This window comes from Platalea leucorodia (genome assembly GCF_965183815.1).
Source record: "Platalea leucorodia genome assembly, contig: HAP1_HAP1_SCAFFOLD_161, whole genome shotgun sequence".
Classification (NCBI taxonomy): Eukaryota; Metazoa; Chordata; class Aves; order Pelecaniformes; family Threskiornithidae; genus Platalea; species Platalea leucorodia.
In genome coordinates, this window is record NW_028121386.1 from 37,873 (window position 1) to 50,954 (window position 13,082).

A 13,082-nucleotide genomic window follows, 5' to 3' on the forward strand; every position below is an offset into this window, starting at 1 on the left:
GGTGTCCTTCAGAGGCCCGGGGCCGTCGGCAGGGTGGGTCAGCAGAGGGCGCGGCGGCAGCGAGCACCTTCCCGCCCCGGAGGCGACCGGCAGCCCCGGCCCCGCCAGCCGCCTCGGCCGGCTTCCGGGGGCGGTGCGGGCCCGGCCCCGGAAGGCGGGTTTGCTTCCGGGCCGCGCGGCGCCATGGGCTCGCTGTGGCGGCTGAAGCGGTTCGGTGCCTTCCCCGAGACTCTGAAAGACTTTCGGGGCAAGACGTGCGGGGCCGCGCTGGTGAGCGGGCGGGGTGAGGGCGGCCGGGGGCCGGCGGGGGGGCCCGGGCCTCGCCGTGGGGCGGCGGCCGGCCGGGGGGACCTTGCGGGCCGGCGCTCGGCGGCGGGAGGCAGCGGCTCGGGGTGGCGGCGGGCGGGCTGAGGCGAGGCGGGCGGGCGGCCGCGAGCGGCGGGGCTGACGGCGGTTCTCGTCAGCGGGCTGATCGTGGTGCTGCTTTTCTTCTCGGAGCTGCAGTACTACCGCACCAAGGAGGTGAGCGGCGGCGGGGGGGGGGGGGCCGGCCCCCCGGTGCTGCCTGCTGCCCGCGGTGCCCCGGCGGAGAGGCGGCCCGTGGCGGCCCGCCGTGCCTCCGCACCCGCGCCGAGGCGCCGCCTGCTCCGCCGCCTCCTCCGGGCTCCCCACGCAGCAGCTGCCGCCGCCGCAGCAGCTGTGTTTGGGTTTTTCTCTTTCCCCGAGCTGGTCGTCCTGACGATGGGAGCGGGCTGCCCTCCCCCGAAAGCCGCTTGGCGCAAAGGTTGGCTTGTGGCCTCCTGCAACGCTGTCGCAGGAGAGCGTCTCAAAGTCTCTTCTCGCTGTCTCTGCTGTCTACAAGCAGGCAATCCAAAGAAAAGAAAGCAGGCGCAGGAACCCCCTTCCCCACCCCAAGTTCTAAGATTCCCAAATTATTGTTGGTCTTAAAAGTATCACAAATGGCAAGCATTTAGCTACCATGGAAGGTGTGGGAGGCAGCAGCTCAGGTGTCTGGCAAATCCCACATCTTAAAAATCAGCTCCTGAGCCAGAGCAGTCGAGGGAAAGAGGCCTTTTGGTTTGCTGCCAAGTGAAACAGGACTCTCTGTTTTTCCTCTGTTCCTAGGTTCATCCGGAATTGTACGTTGACAAATCAAGGGGAGATAAACTGAAGATCAATCTAGATGTTATTTCTCCACACACGCCTTGTGCTTGTGAGTCAGACTTCTGAACGCTGGGAATAATTTTCATACTTGCCGAGGGCCCGAGAGGCTCAGTGTGCCTGGTGCTTCCGCGTGCTGCGCTGCTGCTTGGGCCGCGGACAGGGAGGAACTGCTGATCCCTTGCGGTTATGCGGTGGTTCCAGCCAGGCCCACTGGGCGCTTAAACCAGCGCTTCCAATCGGATCGGGCCGCGTTATTTTTCTAGATTATAAATGAGGCTACAATATAACGCCACTTGCATTTCTGTGTGGTGGTGTACTTTGTCAGAGAGCTCAGTAATACCGAAAAAGCTGGCACAGAGTTCGCTTGGGACTCAAGATTTGACTGTATTGTTGTCGAAAAACTTGAGAGAGTCTCGTTTGGAAGTTACTTGACGAGGCACGACTTTTCCTTGACTTTGGTACTTAAATTCTGACTGTAACGCCAATGCCACGTGGTAACCTTTCTCCAAAATTTTTAAAATCGGAATGCGTGTTAATAATCTGGTTACCTTTTAGCTAAATTGAAAACAAAGTTGCAGGACAAAGCGATGGAAAATTTTGCAAGTCTTGCTGGGTATTACTGCTGTGCACGTTACCCGACTGTCCGCCAATCTTCCCTGCCTCTTGTTCTGTTGTAGTAATTCCTTTGGGTCGTGCATTGGGCTCTAAAGGTAGTGAGTCTGACTTCCTTCTGACCACCCAAGATATTATTGGTCTTTGCCTTCCTCACATTTAAAAGGGCGTGGGAAGGCCAGAGAGGCTGGAAGCCTCTGCTGTTTTGTGCAGAGAAGCTGTCGGTCTTACAAGAGAGCATGTAGCCAGCCAGCCAGTGCATCACGGTGCTTCGATACCAGGCCGAGACCACAGACCTTCTCAATCCTCCTTGTGAAAAGAGATCGCAAGGAAATGTGCTGATGTTGAAGGGGGAAGGGTGAGGGGGTAGAGGGAGGAGACAGCTTTCAGCCGATTTTAAGCTTAACTCGTGAACTCCTGAAAATGGTTATGGGCTTTGAGGGGTTTGGTTTTGTTCTTTTGCCTTGAGTGTATTACCTTTCGGGGTAACGCTTTCTGTGGCAGTTGGAAACAGTCCTTCTTGTACACCAAACCAGACCCTGTATTTGGAAGGGTCATTTAGGGTGCTGCAACGTGCGTTTTATTCCCTGTACGTCATTTGGCCCCAACCGTACCTGCTCTTCCAGTTTGGCCCGCTGGTATCCCCCTCGCTGAAAGATTCTGTGTTTTCACTGGTTGAGTGCTTCCTCAGCCTGCCACAGGCCATAACAAATGTGTGTTTATAGCCCACTTTCCTTGCTCGCTGGTTTCAGATTTGAGCATCGATGCCGTGGATGTAGCAGGAGAGCAGCAGCTGGATGTAGAGCACAATCTGTTTAAACGACGTTTGGATAAAGCTGGCAGTCGTGTGACTCCAGAGGCCGAGAGACACGGTAAGATGCTAGTCTGCCTTTCTTGGGTGCATGCTCTCGTAGTCTTTCCATCCCTGTATGCCTGTTTTGAGATTCACGGGAACAAGTGGCAGCTGAAGAGCATTTAAACACCACAAGCTCTTGAAGAGTTTATAGCACGCCAATCTATTAAACTGGCGGATCAGACAAACTCCTATTAATACTCGCTACTTTTGTGAGGCAGATCTTTGCGTAGTCCCTCTGAAATTACGACAAGGACTCGTGGATGCATTTCAGGCATAAAGCTGCTGAGTTCCTGGTCTTTTGCGACTAGAAATCAAGCAGCTGTTCTAGCAAAGCTTGACTTTGGTTGTGTCTTTAAATGACAGTGGGCTGACAAATGGGACGACCTGGTTAGAGGAAAGAGCGTCTCTCCGGGGAAGGCTCCGGTGACTCGACCCTTAAGCCCAAACTTGCACCTTGCTACGTTTGCTTTGCATATAATGTTAATGCATACCTGATAAACATATTTTAGCTGATTTATTGGTTACCAGTTGTAGTAAGTGGTCCTTGGCTACACAAAACTTCTCCTCTACCGTTTTTACGCGTTCTGACTCATCGTTGTACCTCGATACACAGCAGAAGCGACTCTGTCAAAGTGTCGCAATCCAACGGTAATACCGTCCTGACTTTTCCCTTCCAAAACGTGAGCTGCGTATTACCTTTTCTGGGAGATAGTATAGTTCTGCCTGTCAGCACGAACTAGATTTGTTGATTTGTATCACTCAGATTTAACTTTTCTGTTCTTGAAGTTGAAAGGCTAAACCAAGGCAAGAGCTGAACGATCGGTAGGTGCGAGAGTGTCTCCCGTTGTCACGGGAATGGGGTGATAGCGTTCTTGCTATCGTGTCAGCGAGCAGCCTTTCTGTATTCAGAGGTTGTGGCATTACAAACGTAATGTCCAGGGACAAAACCAGCTTTTCTGTATCTAATTCTCTGTTAACACGTGTAGGCCTCCTGCCTTGCTAGTATTGCCAGTGTCCATTGGGATCAGTCAGTCTGAACCGGTTGCTCTGACTCCTTATATAATCAATGGAGAGGAAGAGAAACTCGTAGGGAGCAAACCGTCTCACCTAGAAGAGGCATTTTAAGAGAGATCAGATGCATTGCAGGGAAGAAGCAATTTCTTCTGCTGTCTGGGAGAAGCACGCGGCTAGTTCGGTTTCCACCACCCGTGTTACAAGTTAGATCAGAAGTATCCGCCCATCTGCATTAAACTCTCTGATTATCAGTTTCTGTTAGTAACACTGACGTTCAGTCGGTTATTTAAATGGCAACTATAGCAGTATTGACCTTAAATTTGGGAAAGCGTACCCAAATTTTATGGAGTAGTATCTGGAGGCTTTTCCTAATCATAGTTACGTTGAAATAGTTCATAGCTTAGTGATTTCTATGGTAGGCTGCATTCTGTGCTTGGATGTCATCTTACTCGTTTCCATTCAGTGACAATAAGCGACTGAATTCTTTATCGGTGGTTCTTATCGTTTCCTTCCTTTTAACATGGACAGAGTTTTCCAGTTTCACCTATCACATCTGCGTGCAAGTCGAGGACCGCATTAACAGCAAGAAACCCTGCATGTAGAGTTTTATGTACTGTGTTTTCTTTACAGTGTCTGAACTGTGTGCGTTACCTCTGGGTGCTGGCTCTGAGACAACAGGCAGCTAGTGGTTATATTTAAAAAGCTGTTACTGGTTGCAGTATCTTGAAAGACTGCATGTAGTGTCCAGGTGTTCTTGTTCAAATGGTGGCAGTCACGGCTTTGACAAAGCATAGCAGTTATTCAGCTGTGTTCTTCCTGACGCTACCTTTTAGTGTAATTACAAGATGAAAAGCCATACCGCTTTTTAAATAGTGACTTCTTAAGCGCAGTTTCAACTATTTTGAATGTTGTAAGCCTTAGAAAGAAAGCCTCGCACAGTTGTTTAATAATGGGTATATTTTCTTAAAAGTTTTTGTTTGCTTGATTGTGACTACCATCAAGTATTTGATTAAGGAAATAAGGTTAATGATTAATTTTCAGTCGTATTTCATTCTTTCTAATTAAAATCTCTTTTTTTCTGTGGCTAATACGAAATACAGGCATCTTTAATACTCACTTCTGTCCACCTGTTATACCTTCCAGTTCCAACAAACAAGGCCCTGATAACGTTTTATCCCCTCAGCGGTGTCTGACGATGTACCTTGTCACCTTCCCCATCATTAGTTATCAAAGGAGCCATCTTTTCAAGGCTTACAGAGGGTAGTGCAGCAGCGCCTAGATAGTGAGCCTTGGAGGGCTTTTGTAACCCAGGGGACTTGGTCCTGTCCTTCAGGATTTGTGAGTTGAAACAGCTTGATTTTTAAGGGGGCCTCTTATTATAAGAGCTAATGGTTTTCAAACTTTTAGACGCAAAATTCCTTGGCTCACTTATTCCTAACTCCAAAATTTGCAGACCTTTGATATTTGTTTTGGTTCTTGACAAAACAAAAGTCCTGTTTGAGTTTTCTGTAGGCTTCTCCTGCCCTTTGGCGGGGTTCAGCTGTCACCAGCTGTCATCTCCTCTGTTACAAGTCTGTTACTCTTCAGCCTTCTGCACATGAGAACATAAAACTCCACGAGTTCGTGCTCCAGCCATACTGCGGCTGCGCATTCAACACACATGCAGCACAGACGTGGGCAGAATTGTTAAGTCACGAAGAAGGTAGAAATGCCTTGGAGATTTCTAGTGGGCAGTGGTTAACGTGTGTGCCTTCTCAGCATTGTCATCCTGGAGGACTGGCTGTCAGTTTTCCAGTCGGGAGACTCCTACTCTGAGCTTGTTTCACAGCAAGAGATAACCATGGTCCCTACGTGTCTTGGGACAGGATTATGCGTTATGCACCGTTGACTGCGGTGGACTGCTATTTAAAATTTTGTTTGTGTCCTGTATCAGTTGCAATTTACTGATTTGTCTACTTTAGAAAATGTTTTAACAAAGCCTTTACGCACGTAACATCTGATCGGTGCTCCAGCAAGGCTTACAGATAGCCAGTTCTTTCTATGGAGGGTGTTCTTGAGATGACAAACACTACTCTGCTTCTTGGTCTTACTTCCACGCCTCAACAGGCTCTGTGCGTGCCATTTCAGGTGGGCTTCGGGTGCAGGATGTGCAGCTTCCGACACAAAATCGCTGCGTTCATGTGTAGAACAGTTACTGTGCATAGAACAAAACAAGAGTACAAGACAGTGTTTCTAGACGTGCCTCATCACTTTGAATCATCTTTTGTCTTAGAGCTGGGGAAAGAAGAAGAAAAAGTGTTTGATCCAAATTCTTTGGATGCCGATCGCTGCGAGAGCTGTTACGGGGCAGAGTCAGAGGACGTTCGGTAACCTTTACACCTTTTTCGTATCTTCGTAGCACTTGGATTAATACAGTTGTGCTGCATGCACATTTTTTCCCAGAATGTCTATGCAGGTCTGGGCAATGAAATCCTCCTGGGCATGTGTTCAGAGAATGATGAGAACTGTTGTGGTTTTGGTATGTCTTTGGAAGCTGCACTCACGATTGTTAAGAACGTGCAGTTAGGTTGTCTAGTTTGTCTACATGCCTGTTTAAGGGCAGTGCAAATTGCACTACCTTTGCAGTCCCACAAAGGTCGTATCTCGGCAAACGGTATCTTTTCCGGGATTATTTGGTGTCCAGGGGGGAGCTGCGTAAATTATTTCACTGTTACGTGAGCTGTCTTGGAATAAAACCTGGCTATGGCCTTGCCTTCTCACTTCTGCTGCAGGCTTTGCATCCTTACAGGAGCAAAGACCAGACACCTATCGCTCACACAAACAACAGGTGTCATTTGGTGTTTCTCTTTCCTCCTACCTGCAAATTCTTGGAGGAATGGATCCGTGGTAGTGCATGGGTTCCGGACTACCCTTTGCTATTACTGTCTCTGTAGTAACTTGGTTTGTCCCATCTGTCAAGCCGCGTCCTTCCCCAGAGCTGTTTCCGTCTTGAGGGATTCATGATTCCAGCCTTCAACTTTTTCTTTGGTCCGGCAAAACGTGGAACCAAGAAAGAAAACTGTTTTTTCTGGTGACCAAGGTGTTCCCCAGAGGTCACAAAGTAATGAAGAAAGTTTGCCATTAAGCCTCCCTCCAGTGTTGACAGTCTTGCCCTTCAGGGAAGAGGAGAGGAGGAATAGAAACGGCCAGATGCTTTGTTCACACCGGGAAGTTCCAAACTGCTCAGAACTGTGGGACACTGATGTCGTTTTTGTAGCAGATTTCTTTGCCAAGGAGTGACTTGGCTGTTTAAATGGACAGGCAAAGCTGTCTTTAGACTCAAGCTCTGCATTAAATCAGCTTGCATCCTCATGCCAAAATCTCAAAAAGTACATCAAGAAGCTCAAGCTGCTCCAGGAGCATTAAGCCTCCTTTCCAAGTCCAGTCCCTGATGTTTGCTTTATTGGTTTGTGGAAGAAAACTCCACCAAGGATTCAAGTCCTGAGCTGGAGCATCTCTTTATAGCGATAAAGATGGTAAGATGGTGCTTGTGCTTTTGCAGGTGCAGGTGGAAGACTGGAGGCTTTTGAAAAAGTGCAACGCCTCCTCCTCCAGCAGGCCAAGTGCCAACAGCAGCAGCAGCTGGGCAAGAGGAGACAGCCAGGCACGCGGAGCAGCTCTGAGCTGTCCGCTCTGGAAGGGAGGCCAGTGAGTAGGAGCTGGGTGGATGCTGGGGGCCACCTCTGCTGTGCGGCAGCTCGTTGGTACCCGGGCCTTGGGAGAGGGTGCTGCCACACGGCTTGCAAGCGGTGCTTGGTTGCTGAGGAGGTGGTGTCTGGCTGGTGTGTGACGTGTCCTCGTATGAGGGTGGCTGTCAGAGACTGAGGCGCAGGTGCTTTCCTTCCTGTGTCTCTCGCACACAAGGCACTACCCCTTTCTGTCACAAAAGTGTGCCTGGGCACTCTCAGTGACCGTTTCTGCATGGACTCGCACATTTAGCACGAGCCTGTGAGCTGCACCAAATGGCTGCGCGGTCCATGGTGCTGGTTTCACGTCTGATTGAAGAACTCTGGTTTTCGTCCAAAGACTTCTGCATCCCAAGATGCAGCGTCCCTGAACCTGACAGTGTCCCCATACCCCAGCCTTCACTGCCTGTGGCATCCTTGTTTCCTGTAAGGGTTGCTTTCTCTGTTCAGTGCTTTCCACGCTCTAAGCTTAAGGCAGATGAGCAAACTTCCTGCTGCTCTTCTGGCCACTTTATGCCTTCTGGTGGTTTGCCCGTCCCCTTTCCCAGGTGAATGTAGGAAGGGTGGTGGGCAGGGCCCGGGATATCTGAGCTGTAACCTCTCCTCAGGGAGCTCCTTCCACTCCTGGGCTTCTCTGGTGTCAGTGCTCTGCTGTTCCTTCAGTTGGCTGCAGCTTTTGAGCTGTCTAAGCTATTTGGGTAGGTGTGTTTTGATACTGAGAGAAGCGGAGGTGTTGGAGGTAAGGGCTTCAGGACCAGTCAAGGTTCAGCAGCATATATTGTAGAAAGTACACTTGTATGCAATTTTGGGGTTTTTTTTCAGGTCAGTAATTTTGTATTGGGTGTTCAGGGGTGGCAAGGTGGTTTAACGGTATGGTTTTGGTTTTGGTTTTTTCCCCAAGTGCTTTGTATTTTCCTGGACTTCCTGACTTTATTGAAGATGGAACCTTGTTTTTTTTTCACCAGTTTTGCTGCATACTGTGCAAGTTGTTGATACCATTCCTTAGCAGGACTGATGGTGAGATAATCTAACAGGGGTTAAGATGCATACATCTTGTCTGCATCCGTATACGGGCTTTCAGCATTTTTCAAGAAAGCAGCAGGGACATAAGGCATAGTGTCTTTCAGGGTATGGAACAGCTCATCACCTTTCCCGATCACCGACAGAGTACCATGTTCTCCCTAGAGCCTTTGCAGCTTGCAGCAGGCCCCTCAGAGATTATAAGCATCAGGACTTCACTTATTTTGTGGGTCTGTAGCAGAGCCCGGAGTCTGTGGGAAGATGGAAGATAGGAGGTGCTCGCACAACACAGGGCACAGCTTGGAAGAGCAGCTCCCAAGGAGCAGCTGACACGGGGAGTACGGTGGTGCAAATACAGGGCAGGAGCTGTCAGGAAGGAGTGGGCTTCCTTCCCTGAAAGCTCAGGAGAAGAGAAAGGGTTTCTAAAGTTTTGGGACCAGGGGATGGTTGGGAAGGGGAGGTGGGTTCATCAGCCTTTCTCAGATGGGTTTTGCAGTTGGATTTGGGTTTCGCTGAGGTCTGTTCTGGTTTAGTCTCTCCACAGGTGACGGGAGGTACGACAAAGGCATGAGAGACGCAGTGTGAACTGTCCGCGTCACAGCGTGCAGGGTCAAATGTCAGACAAGTCCCATCTCGGAAAGCATTAGGTACATTCAGGTATACACTAAAATACACCCCCAGAACTCTGAGGTCTCTGCTCCTCTGTGCCTTTTCCTTCATTCCCCGACTTAATCTTTGCATCCATCCCTCCACCGTCTGTCCATATGTCACTATCATTGCTACTTAGAGGCATTGACTAGGCACTTATTTCCAGTGCAGGCTTCTGTCATTGTGTTTCTTCGGATTTCTTGGAGAAGAGGATGCATATTATTTGTGCTCGTAATGCTCTCCAGCTAGGGGTCTTGTCTTCATCATAGTCTCTGGGCACACAGGCCTTTTCTATTATCACAGTTTTGTCTTTCCTTAACTGTCCAATGAGGTTTGCTCTAGTATCACTCACGGCAGTTATGTTCTCTTGTCCTTGTTTACCTATTGTGTTTTTTAGCACCGGTTTCTGTAGTCATAAGGTGTCTGTTTGAGGTCTTTGAGTCACCACGTCTTGCCACCGTGGGTTTTTCCATCAGCCAACAGGCTCCCTAATTTTGTAAGGGGCCTCATAGGTAATCAGGCTCAGGTGTCTCACACTGTTTTCATGAAGGGCCTCTTGTCCTTGTGGCTTCATCCGCTGGGTGGTATCGGTTGCTGCCTGGTGCAGTGTCCTGTCTTTTTGAAGGTTCTGGGTTTTTTCATCTTTTCTTGGTTTTGTTTGAAATTTTTTGAGCGGGGTTCTTTTGTTTATTCTTGCAGGTAAGGTCTGGTCTTCCTTTGACCTCCCAGTCCACATGGCTTTCGTTCCTCTTTTTTGCCAGGTATCCTCACCACTGCATTTCCATGATGGGAGTGGTGGAGAGGGGAGCAGAGCACTCGGAGTTCTGGAGCATCCAGGGAGGCAGTGTTGGGCTTCCTCTCGTCTTTGTGGGGCTGTACCCTGAGGAAGTCCAGTATTTGAGCATAGATTATGTGGGTACACTAATCCCTTTCAGAGTGTGTCAGAGGGTAAGGTTTTTGTTCTGTTTTGTGTGGGAGAAGACAGCGCTCTGACTGTTTTGGGGATGAGATGGGGTACACCTATGCTTTCAGGTCATACCTGATTTGCCAGACACTTTGAACTACTTGTATCTGGTTTTCCAGGTGACTCATGAAAGGGTTTGGGGCACACTGACAGCGGGCACTGTCACCAAAAGGCAAAGCGGAGTTGTAGCAGGAGTCTTCCATTTATGGAGATGGGCTCAGTCATCTCCTGCACAAACTTCTGTTCTGTAGCGATCGGGACAGTAGCATTCTTTAGATTTCTTAAAGAACGAGAGGAGGATGGAGCAGGCTATCAAAGCGTAATCATTTGTTTCCTTTAGCAGTACAGGTGCCCAAGGACTGACCCGCATTTGAGAAATGGCATAAGGACATCTGTGTTGACCATCAGCAGAGGAAGGAGCGTCCTTCAGGTGCCAAGGTGATGAAGCAGAGTCCTTATTTGGTCCATTTGATTTTCATCACCTGGGGGGGGCCTTGGACATGCGAAACGTGGTCAGTACGTTTGAGGCTATGAGGGATATCACAGATAGCACTCGACGGGCATTAGAACTGGGTGCCCAAGTCAGACTGACCTGACAGAACCGTCCCACCACCTGAAGTAGCACATACTTCTGTAGCTAGTTTTTAATAGCTCAGCCTGCATCACCTTCAGCCAATCTCAATTTAGATGGCGGTGCCGATCTCGTCGTCTTCAGCATCTGTCTGCACTCAGGCCTCTTGTAACTCCTATGCAGCTGTGGCTTAAGACTTTTTAGCGCAGCGTTATCTAACAGTAGCATTCTGTGTGCAAGCAGCTTCCAGCAGCCCAGTCTCATATCCCGTTAATGTCAACACTCTCATTTGAGAATGCTGTCCACAGAGAGGTTCTCTGTGCTGCAGTTCATGGAGTCATTTATGAGTGATTTACCCATAAAGGAAAAGCCTGTCATTATGCCAGCCACAGTCACGTGCTACCCATACCTCTTTTGGCATTTGCAGGCATGATTTTTTTCAGCTCTATCTGTTTCCCCTTATATTTGAGTCAGCTGACAGTAACTCTTAACTTTTGTGTTGGTGTGTGGTCTGACCTATTCTTGCAGTTAAAGTAATAGGTCTAGGCTAAGCAAGATGGTCAAGTGAAGTGCGATGGCAAAGGTGAGTGGACAGCACTGGGGGCTGTGGTGGGGGTGAGGTCAGTTGCTTGGGTTTTGTGCTTTTGGGGTCTCTCTGTTGCCAGAGTATGTAGGTCGATGGGATTTTTACTCTGTTTTGCATGGCCAGCTCTCTCTCAGAAAGCAGTATATAACGTCTGTGTGCCTCTCTGCATTTTCCTGACACAGGCCCAGCATTGAAGGCTGCCGTTCCCGAGACATCGGAGACGGACCGACTATACGAGTGGGCACCTCATGCAGCCATTGACCCCAGCGGTGCAGCACGGGAGGCACGCAGAGCAGTGTGAGCCTGCTGGGGGACCGGGCGAATCCAGGATGTGGCTACTGGGATGGAAGAAAGAGGAGGGACGGGTGTATACTTTTTATGGGTATTGCTGTCTCTCTTTCTTGAGCCTGCTGATGTAACTGACTCAGCATGGCAGATTGGAGCACAAAGCACAGATAGACAAGGTTAGTGGAGTGAAGAAGTCAGCCTGGGGATGGTTTACTGTTTGTTAGAGTATTTGTCAACATGTAGCTGACTTTGTTTTATTTTGCTGCAGATGCACAGCAGGGAGCCGGACACCAAAGGGAGATGGCAAGTGGAGAACCATAGGAAGTTGGTCTGCGCCCAGGGATGGAAGGAATAGTTCTATTGTTGGTGCCTATATGACCTGTTAATGCTGTGTTTTGAAGGCGTGAAACAACTCTTGAAATTGCACGCGTAGCAGGATGTCGACCCCTGGTGAGTGTGAAAGGCAAGGTGCGACACCAAGCCACAGCGGCAGTTATTTTTGAGCTGTCGCATTGTTTGCGAGCAGGTGGCTGCTTCCGGGCACAGCAGTCACTTTGTCTCGTTGGTTTTCTAGGTGCCATGGGAGACGCTGGCCACAACATCCAGTGTTGGACTGGGAGCAGTTAAGCGTTAGACTTGCAGCTGGCTGTCTCCTGCAGCCATCATCTTTGTCTGGCAGTATTGTCAGACTTTTGGAAATGGCATAGACCAGACTTCAAAGCTGGAAGGTATAAAACATCAGCTTACCCAAAAAGCCTTTGAAGCAGATCAAGCAGTAGCTGGACTGCCGAGTCTTTTGTGCTTCCCGGTGGGATACAGGAGATGCTCGCACCGTGATGGAGGAGGAAGGATGAGCACTCTCACTACGGAACCAATTCTGTCTTTTTGGTTTTTTTTTTTTTTTTTTTTTTTGTCTTCTCCTAAGTGCACGAGTTAAGTGTTACAGGTTGTAAGTTATGAAACCTCATGACCTGAGTGGTGAATAAGTGAATTCATGTAATAGACTAGTCTGGGCAAAGGGGACCGAGCCCTGTTTGTCATGTTTGTTTGTTGTATTTCTTCATGAGCTCATGAAATAAAGCTCAATTCACAGAGTACGTTGTCCTGTAAATTTGAAGTTTTCTCTCCCGTACCATTTTTTCTCTAACTGCTTGCAGTCTGTCCCATTCGTGCTGCAAACCAGGGAGAAAAAGTCAATAATGCCATCTCTCTCTGTTTGGTTTTCGTACTAGATTGGGAACTCTGGCTCCAGTGGCAGTCAAGTTTGAGCTTTTAGTAGAAAGCTCTAGCTGTTCAGTTGGCTTCCCTGTGCAACGGACCTTCTCTGCTGTCACTGCGGTCCTACCCGTCTTGCCCCAGCGTCCCCATACCCCCCCCAGCCAACACTCTGGGGTCGGGGCCCGTTTCCTCGCGCTCCTTCTCTCCCGGATTCCCCAGGGAGCGCCTTTTGCCCCCAACGTTCTCCGGGGCCGTTAACGGTCTCGGAGCAGAACTCGCTGGAGCAAGCGCTGCCAGGAGGGCCTCTCCCCCGCGGCAGCACCGCAGCCCGGCGCGGCCCCGTCAGCGAGGAGCGAAAAGGGAAGCGCTGCCACAGAGCGGACCCGAGCGAGCCCGGCTCCCCCTCCCCGCGGCCC

At 49.6% G+C, this 13,082-nt stretch overlaps 1 protein-coding gene across 24 annotated transcripts; it reads left to right on the top strand.

Annotated features, from left to right (window-relative positions):
• Positions 1-119: 119 nt before the first annotated feature.
• On the top strand, positions 120-12,815 carry LOC309603647 (endoplasmic reticulum-Golgi intermediate compartment protein 3-like). Of its 24 annotated transcripts, none has more exons than XM_082338567.1 (9): positions 120-270; positions 1,126-1,213; positions 2,529-2,648; positions 7,188-7,333; positions 8,337-8,388; positions 8,925-9,038; positions 9,801-9,987; positions 10,344-10,441; positions 11,343-11,362. In XM_082338567.1, exons 1-6 carry the CDS (start codon positions 184-186, stop codon positions 8,960-8,962), a joined length of 531 nt encoding a protein of 176 aa, XP_082194693.1. In that variant the 5' UTR covers positions 120-183; the 3' UTR covers positions 8,963-9,038; positions 9,801-9,987; positions 10,344-10,441; positions 11,343-11,362. The 24 variants fall into 24 exon arrangements, with proteins under 24 accessions (XP_082194693.1, XP_082194694.1, XP_082194696.1 ...); XM_082338558.1 differs by lacking the exons at positions 8,337-8,388; positions 8,925-9,038; positions 9,801-9,987 and adding exons at positions 11,717-11,898; positions 12,023-12,176; positions 12,681-12,815 and having other exon boundaries at positions 169-270; positions 11,343-11,457; XM_082338568.1 differs by lacking the exon at positions 11,343-11,362 and having other exon boundaries at positions 10,347-10,440.
• The last annotated feature ends 267 nt before the right edge of the window (positions 12,816-13,082 follow it).